This window comes from Chiloscyllium plagiosum, chromosome 19 (genome assembly GCF_004010195.1).
Source record: "Chiloscyllium plagiosum isolate BGI_BamShark_2017 chromosome 19, ASM401019v2, whole genome shotgun sequence".
NCBI classification, from domain to species: domain Eukaryota; kingdom Metazoa; phylum Chordata; class Chondrichthyes; order Orectolobiformes; family Hemiscylliidae; genus Chiloscyllium; species Chiloscyllium plagiosum.
Window position 1 is genome coordinate 30,285,231 of NC_057728.1, and position 24,655 is coordinate 30,309,885.

The 24,655-nt window shown below is 39.5% G+C and overlaps 1 protein-coding gene across 6 annotated transcripts in view; it reads right to left on the minus strand.

Annotated features, from left to right (window-relative positions):
• Positions 1–8,495: 8,495 nt before the first annotated feature.
• kcnq1.2 (potassium voltage-gated channel, KQT-like subfamily, member 1.2) overlaps positions 8,496–24,655 on the minus strand; it is a 590,999-nt gene continuing 574,839 nt past the window's right edge. For 3 of the 6 annotated variants that reach the window (XM_043709473.1, XM_043709474.1, XM_043709472.1), the window contains one exon: positions 8,499–9,642. In XM_043709473.1, the coding sequence (XP_043565408.1) occupies positions 9,487–9,642 (156 nt within the window). In that variant the 3' untranslated portion in view covers positions 8,499–9,486. Of the gene's footprint in view, positions 9,643–24,655 lie in introns of all 6 variants that reach the window. The other 3 variants (XM_043709482.1, XM_043709483.1, XM_043709475.1) reach the window with 2 other exon arrangements.

Consider the following 24,655-nt stretch of genomic DNA (forward strand, 5'->3'; position numbering starts at 1 on the left):
CGATTGATCAATAGACAAGGTTAGGACAAGCCTTTAAAAGAAATTCTAATTTGTAATTTATATGTTCAGCTTAGCTCCCTGGGTTTTACTAAGAATTGAACGCTTTTGTAGGTACCTCAAAGTAGCTTATTTTTAACTAATGTAGCATGTCGGTAATTTATCTTCAGTTGTAAATAAAACAAAATGTGGGATGCTAAGGAAGAAATAAGATAGTTCGCAAACACTGTTAGACAGAAGTGAGGAGAGTATGCGGCGGTACTGAAGGAGTTCATAGTGCTTTTGTTGGTCTTGTCACAGAAGCTGGAGATTCGGTATAGGCGGTAAAGATGTTAATATATCATTCCGGGATGCGGTGCTGTCTTACGATGTGTCAGACTGCCACTGAATAATGGAATGGAAAGCCTTCTTGAAATCAAGATTCACGTACAGACATAAATAGATTTCCGTTAGATTTTCTTACAGAAGATAGCCAGCATTTGGCAAAGAGCTGTATCTGTATAGTTCTTGTATTTCGTAATCTTTATTCTTTTTAAATGATTTGCACTTAACTGATTCTATGTACAGTACTTTGATATACTGTACCACCTGTAGACCTATCTTTTTAAATGATTCTATGTACAGTACTTTGATATACTGTAGCACCTGTAGACCTATTATTAGCTCATAATAGAATGTTCAAAGATCAAAAGGACTTTGAAGTTCACTTTATATGTATGGCTGTAATCCACATTAAAGTGTTTTCTGATGGCTGTTATAAAAGTGTGTGTGTAAACAGGACTGTTGTATTAAGCACAACAAAATATCATATGATGATCATAGCAAGAGGGTATTACAAGATCTAGCTTGCTCTGCCTTAACTAAGTTCGTATTTTACATTTACTCATTCGTGACTACTGATGTGCTTCACTATTATTCATACTGAACACATAATCTAAGGCTGACAATCTAGTATAGTACTCAGAGAGTGCTGCAATATTGGAGTCACTGTCTTTTAGATGAAACATTACTCTGAGACCTGCTTCATCTTCTCAAGTGAATGAAAAATACTTCATGACATTATTTCAAAGAGGACAGGAAAGTTATCCTGATGTCCTGACCAATATGTATCCATCAATCAACATAAAAAACAAATTGTCTGACCATATATCACATTGCTGTTATTATGTATTTGTTGTGTGCAAATAGGCTGCTGCAATTTCTGCATTAAACTGGGGACCACCCTTCAAAAATATTCCATTGATTGTCATAAATCGGATTGTAGAAACACAAATCTTTCTTTTCATTAGGTGATAATTGAAAGATATTGTTACCAAACACTGTAAATATGGGAAGCAGCAAAGGAAATGAGAGAATGAATTGATTATGTTAACAGTTAATTTCTCACAAATTCATATTGAATTTCATTTATTAATTCACATATTAAATTTCAAGCTCTGCCAATGAAATATATTTTTGATTATAGTTTGTGAACAGTGAAGGCATTGACAATATATCATATCCGGTACTAATTTGATAGGAAAATGATCAAACTCTAATTTGGTTGAGAAAGAAAGCAAAAGTACAAAAAGTTGTGAATGCTGAAAATCTGAAATTAAAGCAGGAAATGTTAAAATAAATGTTTAGCAGGTCAGATAGCATCTGTGGAGAGCAAGAGAGAGAAAGTTAACATTTGTGTTAATGATCTATGACTAGAATTGGAAAAAGTTAGTGGTGTAACAGTTTTTAAGCAAGATTTAGAAAGATGGAGTTGAAATTCAGGGAATGAGAGTGATCAAAGACAAAGTCTGGATTAGGATAGAAGTTATAGGATCATGGGAGTGGGCCATTTAGCCCATTGAGTCTACTGCATTCAATAAGACTGTAGCTGATCTAGTTGTTGGCTCAACTCTACTTTGTGCCTACCCACCATACTACTTGACTCTTAGGCAGGAAGATTCAACCATGATTTGCAAAGTCAGATATATTGTGAGATACTGAGTTAACATTTCAGGTTGGTGGCCTTTTGCAGACTTGGGAGAAGTTAGAAACGTAAGCAGTTTTAACCAAGTACAGAGACAGAGAAAGGCTGGTGGCAGTAGGAGAATGAATGAGGGCACTAAAAAAAGGAAGGTCTGTGAAAGGCAGAAGGCAGGAGGATTAAATCACAAAAATAAAATAATACAAAGCAAAGGGAGATGACAAAGAACCAACCAATGAGTTAGAGGATGCATAATTGTGAAAAACAGAATCAACACAGTAATGTCATCTGACAAAAATGAGAACAGGTAATGATCTGAAATTTTTAAACATTGTTGAGTCTAGAAGGCCATAAAGCGCCGGCTCAAAAGATGAGGTACAGTTCTTCAAGTGCATAGAACCATAGAAACCGTACAGTGTGGAAACAGGCCGCTCAGCCCATCAAGTCCACACTGACCTTCTGAAGAACATGCCAACCAGACAAACTCCTTAACCTATCCCAGTAATCCTGCATTTCCCATGGCTAATCCTAACCTAATCTAGACATCCTGCACACTATGGGCAATTTAGCAGGACAATCCACTTAATCTACATGTCTTTGGACTGTGAGAAGCACCCAGAATAAACCCATGCAGACAGTGGGAGAACGTGCAAACTTCACGCAGACTGCCACCCAAGGGTTAACCATGGTGTCACGATGCCAATGGCCCTATGTAGGGTGCTAAGGCCAGAGAATTAATATGAGAGGCAACCAGAAACCTGGGCTCATGCTCTGAAACTGAATGGAGGTATTCCACAAATTGGAAAAAAAAACCCAAGCAGTGTGTTTTATACTTACAATGCCATAGTGACTACATCATGAACAATCAACACAGCACACTAAACTGAAAGAATATAAGTACATATGGTTCCACCTGGCAGAGATGTTTGAGCCTGGATGGCAGGAAAAAATGAGATATAAAGTAGGGATTATATTTGTCAATAAGGTGCTAAAGGGAAAGGGAAGAATTTGTTTGGAATAATTTGAAAAATGCAAATAGTTAAACTGAAGGTGATCTGTCAGCCAGTGTCATCCCTGATTGGCAAGATCTATTATCTGGTGTATGACATGAACAACGTGTTGGGGCTTTGTAAAGCATTTTGTCCTGATGGTGCAAAATCACGCTGAAACACAGTTCAGGGAGTTACCATAGCTCCAGAATGAAATAATGCCATCGAGGTTGGTATCCCATCACGAAGTCACCCTTTTCACACATGTGAAGAGTTATTGACATTGATTCAGCTTCCTCAGAGCCAGCTTTTTAAATGAACATAAATTATGACATTTCTGTTTATACCTGTCAGCCAGAGCTCCCTGACTGGACCAAGTTAACAGCCCCAATAAGGGAAAACATATTTTATGATGTCTACCTGGCTGACCATGTTACAATCACTACACACAGAACTCATCTAAGTAGCCAGACTGATCTGTGAACTGGGTGCATGGAAATCAGTACATTAGACTGGTAGAGTTAAGATGGAGGACAGATAGTCACTGCTAAACCTATCATAGTTTCAAGAAAGACCACTTAAAAATTGTCATAAGCAGGAATTTTGTATGATTTTGCTCCCGTTTAACAAATACCCACAGCCACTGATGTACTTGGAGCCTGCTCATAGCAGCCCTGCATGATGTTAGCTGACTTAGTACAGACCAAGGACTGAACTGGGAACCTTACTGGTCAGTATACTCAGATTCATAAAACGTGGTGAGTTTACTCATGGAGTTAATGGGAAAAAACCAACTGGTCAATTTTTGTGGAGTGCAATTATCCTCTATCAAACCTGAATTGATGGGACAGCCAATGTTTTTATTTGGATCAAAAGTTTTCAGATCACCTCTTTACAAGCAGCTGAGTATTTACACTTAGCTTGGTGGGGTTCATGCTCAGAACTCTAAATGTAGGGCCCTTAGTAAACTGACAACAACACTAAAAGACTGTTTGCAACCAGTGAAACAGTTTCAGTAAGGTGTAATATTTTGTGATATGATTTTGCTTCATTATTAATGCAAAACATACACTTTCTACTCATTTGTTGATACATTTCACTACATGTTTATATTTTAAAAGGTTAGGAGGCAGCAGAGAGTTTGGGGCAAGTTATTGTGCTGGGAGTACAGAGCTGCCCAGGACCCCAAGAATGATTTATCCTTATTTGGGAGTGGACTTCAATTACCAAAGTGAGTTGCTCTGGAGTTAAAGCTCAGCAAATTTAATATTAACTGAATCAACTGTAACAAAGTCAATGAAAATTACAGTACAGAAAATCACAGGTCCATTTGTATACCCATACTAAAAGCAAAACTGGTTGCTTGATATCCTAGCAGCTACAATGTTTTAGAGATTGCACTTTTGGGCCTGTGCCGGATAAGAATTTCTCATAAATTATATATGTACATATGTTTTAACTAATTGGTGTAAACCGTACTGAATTAATATTTAAATTTGTTTAAAATATAAATAAGATACAAATATTCATTCACCACCACTTATACAGTTTGATAAGGGAATACGTCTCATTTAATTTTAATGTGAATGAACTTCAGAAAGTTGGACTATGAAAACTGCAAACAGTGATAGGATTAGCATTATGACTCGTGGCTAGATTTGTTTTGTATTTCAGTTGAGAAACACAGTTTTGTAATAGTTTCAGACTATCTATAATGTTACAACTATTATTATGTTTCATCTCTTTTTGTAAAACCTCAGAGACTGAGTGGAGAATTATGTCTACTTGTTCATCATGAAGGGTTTCATATACTTTGCTACCATTTTTTTCCACACTTTGCATCTTTGATATTAATGCAAACTCTATTACTTAATAATATGTGCAACATTAATATTAATAAGGCAAGCTTATACTAAATACATCTATCAAAACTGGCAATGGAGACTAAATCTATATTTTGGATGGTGTGTGAAAAATAGATGGAGGTTCTCTTCAGGGAGACGATATTCTATGCTACACAATACATAATTCTTCCCTTTAATCTAGCAGGAAGCTGGATTCAATTTTATTTTAATGTTCAAATTTTAATTTGTATCAAGGAATCAAAATACTGCACTACCTTCTTCCTATAAAACTAAAAGCTTGGCGAGCTCTTCAAAGTATCTAGTTAAGCTTGTGATAAATACAACTTTCTAGTACCACCAGGGAGAACGTTGATCCTGAAATGTGGATTCATCAGCTGTGCCCTTTTCAATTACAAAGATCCAGGTAACAACCTCCCTTAAGCCTGTATAACTGAACATGTGTCCAGCACCAGGAAGAACATTTTGTATGCACAACTTGAAGAAGTCATCAACCACTTTCAGGTTAATGCCTAGTAGAACTTTCTAAGTTTGTATAAATGTTTGGAGGCTCTTACTGTTACTCAAAGTTGATGAAGACTTTGTGGTAAAGTTTTCTAATCAATCCGTTCAGACAAGCGGTGACACACCTCTGGAGCAGGTGGGATGTGAACATGATAGGTACAAGACTGCAGTAATGCAAAAGCATTTAAGGTTTTGGTTCTTTTTTTAATAATTATAGTTTCACACAAACATGTGACCATTTTTACTTTCTAAATCCTTTCACTTTCCAGAAGCCAACTCCCCACCAGGGAAGAATCCACATCTTAATCAATGTGCTTAGACATATGGTAACACATAGGCAAAAGTGAGGATTGCAGATGTTGGAAACTAGGGTTTAAATTAGAGTGGTGCTGGAAAAGCACACCAGGTCAGGTAGCATCTGAGGAGCAGGAAAATCGATGTTTCAGGCAAAAGCCCTTCATCAAGAATGGAGGCAGGGAGCCTCCAGGGTGGAGAGATAAATGGGGGGCTGGGGAGAAGGTAGCAAAGAGTACAATAGTGAATGGGGATGGGGATGGAGGTGATAGGTTGGAGGGGAGGGTGGAGTGGATAGATGGGAAGGGAGATTGACAGGTAGGACAGGTCATGAGGACAAGGCTGAGCTGGAAGGTTGGAACTGGGGTAAGGTGGGAGGAGGGGAAATGAGGAAACTGGTGAAGTCTACATTGATGTCCTGTGGTTGAAGTGTTCCGAGGTGGAAGATGAGGCGTTCTTCCTCCAGGCATTGGGTGGTGAGAGAGCTGCGGTGGAGGAGGCCCAGGACCTGCATGCCTTCAGCAGAGTGGGAGGGGGAGTTGAAATGTTGGGCCACGGGGCGATGGGGTTGATTGGTGCGGGTGTCCCGGAGATGTTCCCTAAAATGCTCTGCGAAGAGGCGTCCAATCTCTCAATGTAGAAGTGACCGCATCAGGAGGTAATACATCAACAGGGCAGGGGGCACTTGAATCCAGACCTTTTAGCTCATAAGTAGGAGCACTAACACAGCTTCACAAGAGCCATTTATCAAACACCTTCAGGGCTACTCTAATAATAAATATTGGGGAGGATAGAGAAAGAGGAAGGAACTAAATTAAAATGGAGTTGGAGGACTTTGGTTCATGTTTTAACGTAATCTCATCCAATCTGATTAAAGATATTGTAACTCACCTGTGGAGTCAGAGAATGGGGAGGGAGGTTATTTAAAATTGGAGAACTCAATGTTGAGTCATCTGGGCTGTCGGCTGCCCAGGCAGAAGATGAGGTGCTGTTCCTCCAATTTGCGGTCTGATTGGCTGTGACAGTGGAGGAGGCTGAGGATGGTTATGCCAGAAAGGGAATGGGAAGGGGAATTAAAATGCACAGTGACTGGGTCAGATTGGCCCCTGCGGGCCCAGCTGAGGTGCTCAGTGAAATGTGCCCTGAATTTATGTTTAGTCTCACAGATGCAGAGAAGACCACATCGGGACCACTGGATACAGTAAACTAGGTTGGAGGAGAGGCAGGTGAACCTCTGTCTCACCTGGAAGAACTGTTTGGGGCCCTGGATGGACGTGGCGGGGTGGCATGGTGGAAGGTTTTGCAGATTTTATGACTGCAGGAAAAGGTACTTGAAGAAACATCCTCTCTATTTTATCAATCCCTCATATAGCATCTCATATAACTCATTTAGTCTGTGTCCAAGCAGTCCGTAGCAGTCCACGTCCAAACACAATAAGATGTGGACAATATCCAGTCTTGGGCTGACAAGTGGTAGACAATTTATGTCAGACAAATGCCAGCTTATGACGATCACCAATAAGAGACAATCTAATCACCGTCTCTTGACATTCAATAGTGTTACCATCACTGAATCCCGCACTATCAACGTCCTGGGAGTTATCATTGATCAGAAACTCAATTAGAATTACTACATAAATGCAGTGGCTACAAGAGCAGGTCAGAGGCTAAGAATACTGCGGTGAGTAACTTCCCTCCTGACTCCCGAGAGTCTGTCCACCATCTACAAGGCATAAATCAAGAGTGTGATGGAATACTTCCCACTATCTGGATGAGTGCAGCCCCAACAACACTCAAGAAGCTTGACACCATCCAGGATAAACCAGCCTGCTTGATTGGCACTGCATCCACTCCCTCTATCATTGACACTCAGTAGCAGCAGTATGTATTATCTGAAAGACATACTGCAGAAATTCACTAAAGATCCTCAGGCAGCACCTTCCAAACCCATGACCATTTCCATCTAGAAGGACAAGGGCAGCAGGCATATGGGAACACCACCACTGTCAAGTACCCCTCTGAGCCACTCACCATCTTGACTCGGAAATACTGTATATCGCCATTCCTTCACTGTTGCTAGGCCCAAACCTTGGAATTCTCTCCCGGATGGCATTGTGGGTCAACCCACTACAGGTGGACTGCAGATGTTCAAAAAAGCAGCTCACCACCACCTTCTCAAGGGCAACTAGGGACGGGCAATAATTGCTGGCCAGCGAATGATGCCCACATTGCACAAAAATGAATAAATTAAAGAAAAATTTAGATCTCATCTCATTCTTCTAAATTCCTGAAAGTAAAAGCATAAAATGCTCAATCTCTGGAATCAATCTAGTGAACCTTGTCTGAACTGTCTGCAATGCAATTATATCATTTCTCAGGTAAGGGGACCAAAATTCTAAGCAATACTCCCAAGTGCTGTCTCACTAAAGTCATGTACAGTTGCAGCAACACTTTCCATTCTGTCGAGTGCAGCAACAATACTTGTCGAGTGCTGGCTGCGAAACGTAATCATGTAAATGATTAGGCTGCACAAAGTTTCCATGTTTCCTCCATGTGAAGCAGTGAGTGTGGGCTGTGCACGCATTGCAACCTTCAATTTTGTTTCTTGCCTTATTTAATTTTGTGGACAAAAATTCTAATCAAAGCACCCAGAAAGTCAAATTCTGGCAGACATCAAATGATTTCCATCAAAACAAACAACTTGGAAAAAAGTAATGTTGAGTTGGAGAGCTCTGGTTAGCAAAAAAGTTACTATTTCATCACTTTGAAAATAAATATCACTAAATTATATAAAAAAACACATGCTTTCTAGTAAATTTCATGAATTGTTTATTTGCATATTTGCAATGCACTTTGTGACAATCTAGAAGTTTAATAATCTACAAAGATGAACATTTTCTTTTTTCTCAAACTTCTACGGTTTCTCAAATTTGAATCTTGAGATCTTCATTAAATCGGTATAATATAATTGTACGCAATATACATAATATACTACATTGGAGCAAAGCTGTTTTAAGTATTCTTATTGTAATCATCTTGTGACAATTCCCATCTCTGAGCTTGACATAGTTTCTGATGTCGTTATCAATGCAGTTAAATAATGATCACTCTTCCCCATAACAGCAGGACTCTGTTCTGGTGATACCGCAAATTATAACAATGAATTCTGAATGAATTCATGTATCTTGATGAATTATGCAACCATAAGACATTACTCATTTCAAGTTAAAATTTCTCATTCAGAAAAACAAACAAGCAAAGATGAAATTATCTTTTCTGTCAAAATAGCTTAATACAAATATAATTGTATTCAGGTTTATATTGTTATTTCTATCTATATTGTGCTCATTGTCTTAATTTGCCTACCTTGTACTGTCCCAAGTTTTCACAGCTCTAAAGTCTAGAGTTTAAAATTAGTAACAAGTCTTATTTGAGGGATTTGTCTTGATCATTTATCCCTTTTGCTCCCTCTGCTATTTTTCTTGCTGCACATCCACTCTTTAGATTGAACAAGGACAAACGTTTTGGCCAGCAAATGCCTTGGATATTGTGACCATGACAATATGTTGTTATTGTTGAACACTGTGGAGGAGCTGAACATTCTTTTGGTTCTTCTCAGTACCATGATCAGACCATTAAAAGTCTTAAAATTGCTAAGTTAATAGGTTTCAGGGGACAAGATGAGCACTAGCTATATTATAGTAGATGCAGACAGTTTTACAAAAAAGACTATGTTTACAGAGAAGACATAAATTTTTTAAAAGCAGTACATTCCACATTTATTTTGAAGGAAAAGAATGTCCAACAACATCTTATGATTTTCACTTGAAGCATTGACTAGTTCAGATGTTTACAGTTTAAAAATGCTACGTTTGTGGCCTCATACTTTTGAGTTTACTGCAGGTACTTCTGAAGTGGAGACAAGGTGTTTGGTTGTTGGCGATGTAGACCCTGAAGAATGTTGTAGCTGATGTATGGCTTGATGATCTTTAAGAATGCTCAGGACGTCATCTAGTTTCTGGTCTATCTGTGTGATCTGTCAACAAAAACATGAGTTCATCAGCATCACCCTCACCATTTTATTACTGCATTTACAAGATGACTGACCTTTTCTCCTGCTGTATTCACAAACCTCCAACTGCTATTCTTTTTCTCTTTCATTATGTTTAACACATTGCAAAGTGGGAACTTTTGTTCACAATTTGTAGAATACCAAGATACGAATCAGTTTATAAAAAGATGTTTTGCAATGTACTTATTGAAGACAAGACCAATGATTAATGGAAAATGGTCCAGATAGAACTCAGTGAATTAAATGTAATTTATGACGACACAGATGAGTTTGTCCACCTACAATGAATAAGTATATTTATAAAATATATTATCCAATATTTTATAGGAAACCACAATTTTCATTTAGTTAGAATATTTGCAAGGGATGCTGTGAAAAAATAATTTTAAAATATCTTTGAAACAAATCTAGGAAAGTTAAAAGTCATCTTAGTGTTCCAAGGTTGGGAAAATGTGCATTCTGGTAAATGTTCTTTTTTATTTTCTTCAAGAAAGACCAACATTGCAAACCCTAACAGGAATTAACTTCTAAATTTACAACATGACAGAAAAATAACACCAGTTGCATCATCAATGACCTTTCTTCTATCATAAGGGAAGAAATGGGAGATTTGCTGATGATTACACGATATCTTTTGTGACTCCTCAAGAGACAAAAGTGGTTTAGAATCATATGTAGCAAGACTTGTACAATATCCAGGTATGGGCTGACAAGTGGCCAGTAGCATTTTGTGTCACACAAGTGGTGGACAATGACCATGTCCAAAAAGAAATTTGTAACCATCGCTCCTTGACATTCAATGGCATTGCTATCACTGACTCCCCAACTATCAGCATCCTGGGGTTACCATTGACAAGAAGTTGAACAGGATAGCCACATAAGTACTATGGGTACAAGACCAAGTCAGAAGTTAGGAATCTTGCAATGAGTAACCTACCTCCTGACTGTCTAAAGCCTGTTCAGCATCTACAAGGCACAAGTCTGGAGTGTAATGGAATTCTACCCACTTGGCTGGGTGTGTGCATCTCTAACAAGCTTCTAGAACTTTGACACCATCCAGAACAAAGCAGCCCACTTGACTGGGACCACATCTACTCCCTTCACCACTGATGCTCAGTAGCAGCAGTGTGTATTACCTACAAGATGGACAGTGGAAAATCACCAACGATCCTTCAACAGTGCCTTTCAATCTCATAATCACTACTGTCTAAAAGGACGAGGACAAAACATGGTAACACCTCCACTTGCATGTTCCCCTCCAAGTCATTCACCATTTTGACTTGGAAATATATTGCCACTTGTTAATGTTGCTGGGTCAAGATCCTGGAACTCTTACAGAATTGTGCGTTTGCCAAGAACAAATGAACTGGAACAGTTCCAAAAGGCAGCTCACAATCAACTTCTCAAGGCACTTGGGGATATGCAATAAAAGGTAAGCCAGGAAAGCCTGTATCCCATGAATAAACTTTCAAAAAAAAAACCAAGATTTTCTGTCCAATTTCTTTAAGGGAATCAAAGAAATTCCCAGCATGTATGCAGAGTGATTATAAATGTTAGGAAAATTTCCTTCATGCAGAGACGCTGCAATGCTTTGCCATGGGTAACAGTTTGAGAGAGACTACATCAGTGGTTATCAAATTGTTTTTACTTGGCAAAGTGCTGGCACTGATCTAATGTGCCAAAAGGTCTCCTTTTTGCTGTTAGCTACTGTGATTTTGCATCATGAATACGTTTTACAGTAATACAGCTCATTATTCTTAATGTAATATTATTCTGTTTCTTTGTGCATGACGTTTTGTGAAGCTATTCATCCAGGAATATATTACTTACATTCTGATGTAGAATCAGCTTTCAGAAACATTTTCGCATTTCGTCACTTTCTATATCTGCACTGCCACAAATAAATATAAATAGCTGCTATAGTTATTTTTCTGACCATAGTAAGGCAGAAAATAATTGGCTAATGTAATGCTGTCTTTATATCTAGAGTATAAGGTGTAGAAATTATGCTACAGCGATATCAAACCCTGGTTAGACCTCACATAGAGTACTGTGAGCAGATCTGAGCATCACAGCTAAGGAAAGATGTACTGGCCCTCCAGGGAATATAAAGTAGATTTACAAGAATGATACTTGGACTTCAGGGGTGAAGTTATGTGGAATGATTTTATACAAATTAGACCTGTTTTGTCTCAAATTTAGAAGGTTAACGAGTGATCTGATCAAAGTCTTCAAGATTTTAACAGGAAAAGACAGGGTAGATAAACTATTTCTACTGGTCGTAAATACTAAACCCAGGGGGCATTGTCTGAGAATTAGGGATAGATCATTTAGGAGAGATGTTAAGAAACAACTCTACATACAAAGGGTGGTTGAAGTTTGGAGCTTTCTTCCACAAATAGTAGTGGATGCTGGATCAGTATTAACTTTACATCCCAGATAGATACATTTTTGTTAAGCAACAGTATTAAGGGGTATGGGCCAAAGGCAGAAAAATGGAGTTAGATCACAGATCAGTCATGATCTCATTGAATAGTGGAACAGGCTCAAGAGACTTAGTGCCCTACTCCTGTTCCTATAAAATTCTCTGCTGTCTGTACAGATGACAATTGAGGGCATTTCATTGCAAACCTGTATTGGCCTCCTCTTATATCTGGGAAATGAATATCATGGTTGGGACCAAAAAACAACAGGTTGTGAGTGAATATGTGCAATTGGCTTTGTCTTGCCTCCAGCACTCTAGAATGTAACCTGCAGCATGAAAGTATGGATCCCAGAGCACCAGCAATTGTAGTCGTACCATGTCTTCTCCAGAATTAAAATTTAAAACAGTAATGACAGGTATTCAGTGCATTATACCTTTGCTATGTTAACTCTTTGATGGATCTAACCCACTCTAAATACCTTGACCTTTCCTTGTATGCTTTTATATTCTGACTTTTCAAATAGAGTAACAGTCCCAGTTAAATTATGTAATATTTTTTCTTCAATAGCCACCTATGAAACATGCCGAGACAGAATTTCAGTTTTCTGATTATCTATTCCAATTTTAATGGAGAGAAATTGCAAGCTATTAATTCAGTTTCTCCTGGAAGTTCTGAAGTCTATTGCCAAAGTTATGAGACAGTCATCAAAACCCCACAGAAACCCAGGCACCAATATTCTAATAATCTTTTTGTGAAAACCATTTCTTGTATCTCTCAATAACCGACCATATTGTAATCCTGAGTCTTTGCCACCAGTTTGCCACCTTCACCAACAGGAATAATGGGCAAGAATTGAATCAGGTCAATTCTGCTCCGGTGCCAGAGATTTCCAGGAAGACAGTGAAAGCCTGTTTTAGGCAAGTAAGCAAAGGTTTTGCCACATTTTCAATGAAGTTATGGTGGCACAGTTCCTGACTAATTCCCATTAATAATTTTGCAAAGTTTTTGTAATTTTATAAACCCGTATATGCAGGTTTATTTTACAAAAAGTATGCATTGTGATCAAGCTATAAAGCAAATAGACACCTTGCTGGAGACATTTTACATTTAGAACATAGAGCATAGAACAGTACAGCACAGAACAGGCCCTTCAGCCCCGATGTTGTGCCAACCATTGATCCTCATGTATGCACCCTCAAATTTCTGTGACCTTATGCATGTCCAGCAGTCTCTTAAATGTCCCCAATGACCTTGCTTCCACAACTGCTGCTGGCATCGCATTCCATGCTCTCACAACTCTCTGTGTAAAGAACCCGCCTCTGACATCCCCTCTATACTTTCCTCCAACCAGCTTAAAACTATGACCCCTCGTGTTAGCCATTTCTGCCCTGGGAAATAGTCTTAATTGCTGGGGATTTCCCTATTTCCTTTCTTGAAGAGAGGAATTATATTTGCCTCTCTCCAGTCCTCGGGTACAATTCCAGTGGAGAGCGAGGATGCAAAGATCTTCACAAGTGGCAAAGCAATTGCATTTCTTGTTTCCCAAACCAGCCGAGGACAAATCTGGTCCGGGCCTGGTGACTTGTCAATCTTAATGTTTGACAAAATTTTTAGCACATCAGCTTCCTCTATCTCTATCCATTCCAGCATGCACACCTGCTCTTCAAAGGTTTCATTCACTACAAAGTTTGTTTCTTTCGTAAAGACAGAAGCAAAAAACTCATTTAGGGCTTCCCCTGCCTCCTCAGACTCCACAACGAGTTCCCTATGCTATCCCTGATCGGCCCTACTCTTTCTTTGACCAATCTCTTATTCCTAACATAAGTGTAAAATGCCTTTGTGTTCTCCCTAATCCGTTCTGCCAAGCCTTTCTCATGCCCCCTCCTGGCTCTCCTCAGACCATGTTTGAGCTCCTTCCTCGCCTGCCTGCAACCCTCTAGAGCTGAGCTTGACCCTAGCTTCCTCCACCTTATGTAAGCTACCTTCTTCCTTTTGACGAGAAGCTCCACCGCTCTTGTCATCCAAGGTTCCTTTACCTTTCCCCTTCTTGCCTGTCTCACAGGGACATATTTATTCATCACTTGCAACAACTGATCTTTAAACAGTCTCCACATGTCTATAGTGTCTTTACCATGGAACAATTGCTCCCAGTCCATGCTTCCTAACTCATGTCTAATCGCATCATAGTTTCCTCTTCCCCAATTAAATATCCTCCCATTTTGCCGAATCTTCTCCTTCTCCATAGCTATGTAGAATGTGAGGCAGTTGTGGTCACTATCACCAGAATGCTCTCCCACCACAAGATCTGATACCTACCCCGGCTCGTTTCCAAGCACCAAGTCTAGGATGGCCTCTCCCCTCGTCGGCCTGTCAACGTACTGAGTTAGGAAACCCTCCTGAACACACCTTACAAAAACAGCTCCATTCAAATCTTCTGCTCAAAGGAGGTTCCAATCAATATTGGGAAAGTTAAAGTCACCCATTACAACAACCCTACTACGTCCACACTTTTCCAAAATCTGCCGACCTATGCTTTCTTCCATCTCCCTGCTGCTATTGGGGGGCCTGTAGTAAACCCCTAATGAGGTGACTGCTCCCTTGCTGTTCCTAATTTCCGCCCATACTGACTCAGTAGGCAGATCTTCCTCGACAATGGAAGCTTCTGTAGCTGTGATACCCTCTCCGATTAGTCGTGCTACACCCCCTCCTCTTTTTCCCCCTTCCCTATTCTTTTTAAATGCTCTAAACCCTGGAACATCCAGCAACCATTCCTGCCCCTGAGAAATCCATGTCTCTGTTATGGCCACAACATCATAGCACCAGGTTCTGATCCATACTCTAAGTTCATCACTTTTATTCCTGATACTCCTTGCGTTAAAGCAAACACACTTTAACTGATGCCTTGGTTCCTTCCCAGGAAAATCCTTCCCAATAGCTGGTCTACCTCTTGCTATTGCCTCATCTGCATCAACTCTCACTTCCGGTATACAATGTTCAATGTTTAAAAAAAAATCCAAAATAAAAGTTGCAGCTTCTTTGACTGTATAAAAGGATGTATTCTAACAAATAGCATTTCACTGTACATAATTTATGTGATAGTCTTAAAATTAAAAAAACTCTTGATTTTCTAATTTTCTGTATAGCATCACCTAGATTCTATTTGTGTCAGGAGGCACCTTAACCCCAATGCTCAGCTGGTAATTTTCTGATTTGCATAAGCATAAAAGAAGACACTTTGAATACCATTTTTGCATTACTTCACTCTGTTCCACCACTTCCTTGTGAGTGACATCTGGCCATCTCTTGGCAGTACCAAAGAAGGTCATGCTTAAACGTACAATTTAGTGAAATTGAAATTGATCTCATTAACGTTGTACAATTATTTTCTGTTCAATGCACAGTAGCACTATATCCATTTTTACAACAATATTTATGAATTGGCTAATTATTTGCCTACCTATAAACAGTGGATTATTGCTAAATTTAATCGTCTACAGATTAGTTCAATAGGTCTTCAAAACATGGATCTCAGAACCATGTTATAGTTCTTTTGCTCAATGTGGTAGCTCAGGGGCACAGCTGATGCCCCTGGCTCACTCACATGCAGGAAGTGGGTCCAGTTGCAGCTCTTGTTAGACCGCATGACAGCTCTGGAGCTGAGGATGAACTCGCTTTGGAGTATACACGATGCTGAGGGGGTCTTGGATAGCACATTTAGTGAATTGGTCACATCGCAGATTAGGATTGCTGAGGGAGAAAGGGAATGGGTGAGCAAAAGGCAGAGAAAGAGCAGGAAGGCAATGCAGGTGTCAATTGCTGTTATTATTTTAATTATTATTTAATTCATACTTTAATTATTATCAATTGTACTAATTACTGTCATATAATAATCCCCACCTTGCATTGTAAGACAAGTGTGTTTTCTTTTTAAGACTCTTGAGTGGTTTATCCTCAACTGCTGATAATTAGACAGTCCTTTAGATTTAATATGGAAAGGTGACAGCAAACTACCCCAAACACAGGTCACCAGTGTTGGTGCCCAGAGTCCAATCCAACAAAGTTGGCAAACCCATTGACAAAATATGAAATCAACTTTATGTTTCCTTGCAAATGGTAATAGTGGATAATTGGACACATAGAGGATGATGCCTTGAGACGGGTCATGAAAATGAAATTTGCTAAATGTAGATTATTGGTTACTACAGTGCATGACATGGTAAAATTTCAGAATCCACAGTTAATTCATTAAATAGTAATTTGCATTTTCTATTTGTGTGAATGAAGGATCATTTCTGTTTTATTTTTCTAAAATATTCATTGATTATCTAGGAACTCAAATTATGCACCTTATATTTCCTGTTAAGACTGCTGTAAAAGTGAAGGGGTAGCAGAAAGTTTCTCCATTTAAATTGCTGTCCTCATTGTGTATATGTACATATATCTTTATAAGTATATGTATTATTATATATTACCGCTGATGGGACCAGTTATTCTCTCATTTATTGCAACAAAAGACAACCTAGTGTAGCTGAATCAGGTCTTGTCATTGTATACGTTGCAAGACAAATACCAAGCAAAATAAATGTAAACTAAGGTAATTGTAATTCATTTCCAAGCTCAGTTCAATCATTGGCCAGAATGGGAGGTTTTCTTCTGTTCATTGTGGGGAATTAATTTAATTTTTGGTCAATTTTGTCATCAATTTAACCTTTACTTTGATAAGCTTATTCAAGTATCAGAATAATGCTAGCTTGAAACAACATTGTAAAATATAGAATGGCTTTGACTTAGTATTGAGCTTCTGATAACAGGTTCCATTATTATGGGAAGAGTGATACTCAGTGAAAGACAAGGCATTTTTTCACATAATTAGAGAGAAAATGGTAGAGACCATACTCCTTAGTTACCCTCGCAGATTTCTGCAGCAATGTATTATTTCTGTGCTCTGGTAGCTGGTCTCTCTTTTTATCCTCTTGACTTCTAAATCATGTTTAATTTAGCTCAAGATCTTTAACAGGATTTGTAACATAACTAAGGTACTTAGACTCACTGAATTAAGAATTTTTTTCTGGTAACTCTAGTGTCCTGGTGTCTCACTTTACAATCGCAAAATTGCAAAATTCATAGATCTCTGAACAAAGCAATACAGTTTTATCATCCTTGGCCTCAAGAATAACATGGATACCGGCCAATTGCATCAATACCATTGAGTCTTAAACATTTTGGGAGGTGAGATAGCCCCAGTGTTGTATGAGTAATTCTCACCAAGGACCATTGCACTGTAGGAGGCTGTCTACACTATCACTCACCATGGCGTAGGTCTGGTAAGGCTCACTTGGAATGATATGATACAATAAAACCACTTGCTAGTCTAAAGAGAAGAGGCACATGTCTAAAACAATATGTTGTCTATTGCATGTGAACATCTGAGTACAAGTTATGCTGTTATGATAGATGTTGTTATAGAGATAACAAGAAGGAACTTTATAGAAATCCTCAGCTGTTCTTCCGTCAGGCCCATTTGACATCATTATAATGGTAGTGCTACAGGCACTCCTCAGTATTGACCCTTCCAGAGCCTTACACCTCTTTTTTTCTCGTTATTAATATCATACATTTGAGTTGATAATTAAACTTACCAGGACCACAAAGAGTCTGACAGTCATAGTGTCACAGAGATGTACAGCACAGAAACAGACCCTTCTGTCCAACTCTCCATGCCGATCAGATATCCTATATAAATCTAGTCCCGTTTGCTAGCATTTTCCCCATCTCACTGTGAACCTTCCTCTTCATGTATTCATTCAGATTCTTTTTAAATGTTGTAATTGCATGAGCTTTCACCACTTCCTCTGGCAGCTCATTCCATGCACACACCACCCTCTGCATGAAGAAGTTGCCCCTTTGGTCCCTTTTAAATCTTTCCCCGCTCACCTTAAATCAATACCCTCCAGTTTTGATTCTTCACCCCAGGGAAAAGACCTTGTTTTTTTACCCTATCCATGACCATCATAATTTTATAAATCTTTGTAAGGTCACTACTCAGCCTCTGACATTCCAGGAAAAATAGCCCCAGCCTATTCTGCCATTCTTTATAGCCCAAACCCTCCAACTCTGGCAACATCCTTGTAAATTTTTTCTGATCCCTCTCAAGTTTCACAGCAGGAAGACCAGAATTGCACGCAGTATTCCAAAAGTGGCCTAACCAAGGTCCTGTGCAATTGCAACATGACCTCCCAATTCCTTTAGTCAATGCACTGACAAATAAAAACAAGCATACCAAACACCTTCTTCACTATTCCATCTATCTGGGACTCCACTTTTAAGGAACTATGAACCCGCACTCCAAGTGTTCAGCAACACTCCCGAGGACCTTACCAAATCTTGCCCTGATTTGCCTTTCCAAAATGCAGCACGTTACATTTATCTAAATTAAACTCCATCTGCCACTCCTCAGCCCATTGGCCCATCTGATCAAGAATTCCTTAGTACTCTGAGGTAACCTTCTTCACAGATCTTGGTGTCATCTGCAAACTTACTAACCATACCTGCTATGTTCACTTCAAAATCATTTAAAGAAATGATAAAAAGCAATGCACCCTGCACTAATCTTTGTGGCACACCACTGGTCATAGGCCTCAAGTCTGAAAAGGAATTCTCCACCACCACCCTCTGTCTTCTTCCTTTGAGCCAGTTCACATCTCTCCCCCAGTCTCTGATTTCACAAAGTCTGTAGGTTTTACACAGTCAAGAATGAGATTGCATCCAGCATGTGACACAGCTCAAGTGCGTATAGAGTTCAGAGAATTTGGAGGCAACAAGGGAATAGAACTGGTAAATGTTTCTTTTCTTTCTCCATTTTAAAAATTGAAAATTCTGTAGTCTGGTGAAAAGGTTAATAATGTAGCTGACTCAGCTGATTGGTGCAAAGGGGAACAGATATTTTTTGCTTGAAATATTTTTGGCTCAGAGTTTGTGAATTTTTTTTTAACAGGTTAAATTGAAGCCCAGGGTGAGGGGCCCAGCACAAAACAGTGATATCACAGGTAAACCATTAGGTTAATGGCTGAAGAGAGCTACTAATTTGATTATCTAGTACTTTCAGAAGGTAAATAGAGAAAATATTTAAGGCTATAAACTAAAGACCAGTACAAAATTTTTAAAAATCAAATTAAGAACGAACCATTTAAAATAGAGATGCTGTGCCAGGCGATATATTGTAACTGCATGAGCTGGTGGACCTCATTATCATTTGTAGTGACCGCATCTGTAGCAAGTGTTGGTTGCTCAAGTAATTCTGGATCAGAGTTGATGAACTGGAGTCTGAGGGGGAGAGGTACTTGGACACTGTATTTCAGGAGGCAGTCACATGCCTTGGGTTAACTATCTCAAATTTGGTCAGTGATCAGAGATAGGAGGGTGTGACTACAAAGAAGGCAGATAGAGGAATCTAGGAGGTAGTGTTGAAGCAACCTCAGCCCTTGAGCTTTTTGAACAGGTTTGAGATTCTGAAAGAACTGCGGATGCTGGAAATCAGAAACAAAGACAGAAGTTGTTGAGAAAGCTCAGCAGATCTGGCAGCATCTGTGAAGAGAAATCAGAGTTAATATTTCGGGAAAGGGTCACTGGATCTGAAGTGTTCATTCTGATTGCTCTTCACTGATGCTGCCAGACATGCTGAGCTTTTCCAGCAACTTCTGTATTTGGTTGAGATTCTTGTTCCCCATGTGGATGGAAGTTGGGCTGTCTCTGAAAGTCTCTGGCTATCCACGCTATCTGTGCCTCTCATCATCTTGTATACCTTTGTCATGTCACCTCTCATCCTTCTTCGCTGCAATGAGAAAAGCCCTAGTTCCCTCAACTTTCTTCATAAGATATGCCTTCCAATCCAGGCAGCATCCTGGTAAGTCTCCTCTGCACTCTTTCTAAACCTTCCACATCCTTCCTATAATAAGGCAAACAGAACTGAACAGAATATTCCAAGTGTAATCCTAATCAGGGCTTTATAGAGCTGCACCATAACCTCGCAGCTCTTAAACTCAATCCCCTTGCTAATGAAAGCCAACACACCATATGCCTTCTTAACAATCTTGTCAACTTGGGTGGTACCTTTGAGTGATCTGTGGACGTGGACCCCAAGGTCTCTCTGCTCCTCCACACTTCCTTAACCCAGTAATCTGCATTCAAATTTGACTTTCTAAAATGAATCACTTCACACTTTTCCAGGTTGAACCCCATTTGACACTGCTCAGCCCAGGTCTGCATCCTGTCAATGTCCTGTTGCAACCTACAACAACCCTCCACACTATCTACAACTCCACCAACCTTCGTATCATCAGCAACTTTACTATGCCACCCTTTCACTTTCTCATCCAAGTCATTTATAAAAAAAATCACAAAGAGCAGATTCTTGTGGAACACCACTGGTCACCAAGCTCCAGGCTGAATACTTTTCATCTACTACTACCCTCTGTCATCTATGGGCCAGCCAACTCTGTATGCAGACAGCCAAATTTCCCTGTATCCCATACCTCCTTACTTTCCGAATGGAGAACTTTATCAAACACCTTACTAAAATCCATGTACACCACATTCACTGCTCTACCTTCATCAATGTGTTTTGTCACATCCTCAAAGAATTCAATAAGGCTTGTGAGGCATAAGCTGCCTCTCATAAAGCCATGCTGACTATCTCTAATCAAGTTATTATTTTCCAAATAATCATAAATTCTGTCTCTCAGAATCCTCTCCAATAACTTGCCCACCACTGACATAAGACTGACTGGTCTGTAATTTCCAGGATTATCCCTATTCCCTTTCTTGAACAAAGGAATAACATTTACCACCCGCCAATCTTCTGGTACTACTCCAGTGGACAATGAGGAAGCAAAAACCATTACCAAAGGTGCAACAATTTCTTCCCTTGCTTCCCATAATAAGCTTGGGTATATCCTGTCTGGCCCAGCGGATTTATCTATCCTCATGTTTTTCAAAGTTTTCAGCACATCTTCCTTCTTAACATCAACCTGTTGGAGCATATCAGTCTGTTTCATGCTGTCCTCACAAATGTCAAGGTTCCTCTCAGTAGTGAATACTGAAGCAAAGCATTCATTAAGGACCTCCCCTAACTCCTCCAATTTCAGGCACAAGTTCCCTCCACAATCCCTGATCGGCCCTACCCTCACTCTGGCCATCCTCTTGTTCCTCACATAAGTGTAGAACTTCTTGGGGTTTTCCTTAATCCCACCCGCCAAGGCTTTTCCATTTTCCCTTCTAGCTTCCTAAGTCGATTCTTCAGTTCCTTCCTGCCTACCTTGTAACCATCGACAGCCCTCTCTGATCCTTGCTTCCTCAACCTAAGTAAGCTTCCTTCTTCCTCTTGACTAGATAGTCCACATCTCTCCTCTTCTTCCCACCTGATCCCAGATCCAACCCTCTAAACTGGCACCACCCTCTCAAACTGTTCTACATGTCCATCTTCCTTTCCACCTATCTCCTCTACCCTCCCCTCCAAGCTTTTTCACACATCTCTTGTCATCCAAGATTCCTTCATCCTACCATCCCTCCTTGTCTCGGTGGGACAAACCTATTCAGCACTTGCAGCATGTTTCCCTAAACAACTTCCACATTTCTGTCACGCATTTCCCTGAGAACATCTGTTCCCAATTTATGATCCACAGTTCCTGCCTAATAGCACTGTAATTCCCCCTCCCCCAATGAAATGCTTTCCCATACTATCTGCTCCTATCTCTGTCCATGATTATAGTAAAGGTCAGGGAGTTGTGATCACTATCACTGAAATGCTCGCTCACCAAGAGATCTGACACTTGACCTGGTTTGTTGCTGAGCATCCAATCCAATATGGCCTCCCATCTAGTCAGCCTCTCTACATATTGAGTCAGGAATCCTTCCCAGACACACCTGACAAAATTCTGCTCCATCCAAACTATTTGCACTAAGGAAGTTCTAATCAATATTAGGGAATTGAAATCACCCATGACAACAACCCTGTTACTTCTGCACCTTTCCAAAATCTGCCTCCCAATCCCAGTTTATCATTTTGTAAATGATAAACTGGGATTGGGAGGCAGATTTTGGAAAGGTGCAGAAGTAACAGGGTTGTTGTCATGGATAATTTCAATTTCAATTTACAAAATGATAAACTGGACAGAAAATTCAAAAAACAGTGTCCAGGTTTGTGCATACTGCTATATAAAGAAAATGAATGTTGCTTGTTCTGGATTCATTGTTTAATTTTCAATGCTCCTTAGGACAAGATGGGTATGGACATAGTTTGAAAACAGCATTCATGATTGGTGTGCCAGTCTTCCAATGCATTGGCAGCACATTGCTATTTTCAATGCTGGGAAAACCAGTATACTGTTTGTCACCAATTAATTGCCTGTTGTTCACTTTGAACAACTTGCTAACAGCCTGACGCGACTAGATGGTGATTCATAAATCCTGGACTAGGAAAACCAAAGGCTCAATTTGTTAATGCTCTCACAGTAGCAGAATTGAAGTTGGAGGTCTGTAAAATTAAACAATGACATTTCTGCTACCTATTGACCCACCTCTCTTGAACCTTTTTGAAAGATCATGGAGAAAATATTGGGCAGCCCGGCAATACTTGAATCTATTGAGGCCATTAAAAGGTCAATAAATGCTTACTCAAGTGCTTTACTTCATTGTTACTGGTCCAAATAATAGACACAAACTATTCAGGTCATTTGGCAGCCTTAGCTGCATTGAGTTATTGTTGGGTCTTTGGGAAGGACTTTCATTGATGGTCCAATAATCCCATTGGAGGCACATCCCTCTAAAGATGATGTTTCTGCTGAAGTAAAATTGTTGAAAAAATAAGGATCTAGCATATTTTTGTGGATCATTTGGCCACTTGTCTGTGCCATGAGGTTGCACACCTTTTGACCACCTGTCCACTGTAAGGTGCAAGGCAATAGTAAACACAACAAAGGCTGCAGTCTGCCTTTGAGCATTACATCTTGGAGTGAGTTCCAGTCCCTTGGCCGTACTTATAGCTTCCAATTGAGCACTGAAGTCACCTCTGGCTCAATTGGAGCATCTGCTTTTTAAAATAACATTACCTCAGTAGTACAGATGGAGTAGGAGTTGTAGGCCAAGACTCAGAAATACACCTAAATAATTCAAAATCAGAAGTTTTGTCATATAAAAGATGCAATCCAATTCCATTAGAGAGTAATACCTTTTTAAAAATGAGGCAAAATTTTCATTCAGACAGCCTTCAATTTTTTATTTATGGATTATTAAAATGTGTGCAATTTTCACTTGACTTGCTTTTATCATAATTGGTGGTAACAATTTTATGTCAACACTTAAAACTATAATTACCAATCAAGATATTATAAGTAGTATTTCCAATGTAAACATTTTGGAGTCACCATGTAAGTTCAGACATCTCACTACTGGCGGCATTTAGCACATCCCTGTTCATGCTCACTGCTGTTTGGCCTCTACTGTTGCTTGACCTGTTGCCAGTTTCTAACCTATTTCTCTAGCTCTGTTCCTTGGCCAGACGTTTCTAAGCTTTCCTGTTGCCACGTTAACTGCTGTCACCTGCTTCCAACCTCCACAACTGACCATAAGAAAAAACATTACATCATACTCAGCTTTCGCTCAAAAGAAAAGGGCAGGCTAATTTGGCCAAAGATATATCTGTCTGGTTTCTGTTGTGCTCCTTCTATATCGGTTATGCCTCTCCTCTCATTGCAGTTGCTATTGCTGCCCCAATGATAACTGGCATCTCCTAACATAGTGAGCAATGTCAGTAGAGATAACCCAACGTATTTGGTGACTGCATCATTTGCTAATCTCAGTAGATTATGTTTTCAGAGAAAGCAGAAATGAGGACAGTTTGGGTTTGGCAGAGATGCCTGTTACAATCAAATAGCCTGCCAAACTCACTACCTCATCTCATGCATCAAACATTTACAACTTGGGGAATAACTGAACAGAAGCAAATGAAAAAGAGAAACTATTTAAAACAAAAAACCATTGCAAAACTCAAAGACGTCAATGAACTACAAAGCACTGGAAAGCACAACTAGTGAGATTTCTTTAGCCAGATATATTAATTGAATTTTATTGTCAGAGGTTGAAATTCATACACCAAAAATGGAATGGTAGCCTCAACTCTTGATGAACATGAGTAGTTGGATTAATATCAATTACTTTTTAAATAGATTGAACAATGTTCAAAAACTGTGGTTCCTCACAGAAGCACTGGTCATTGCTGCTCCTGGCCTGCAGGGGAGAGAGAGGCCTGCCAGAGTTTGTGGAGTCAGTAAGATCCTCTTGTAATGGAATGGGAGTGCAAACTTTGCTCCAAATATATTAGCAGCCATCTGTAAATGGTGCCTGAAAACTCAAGATAGCTACCCTACTCCAGCTTGCATCCTATCCCCAAAACTGGTATTGCAACAGTTTGTTTAACCCACTCACTAATGAAATACATTTAATGGTAAGGTCCTAGGGAGTGTTGCTGAACAAAGAGACCTTGGAGTGCAGGTTCA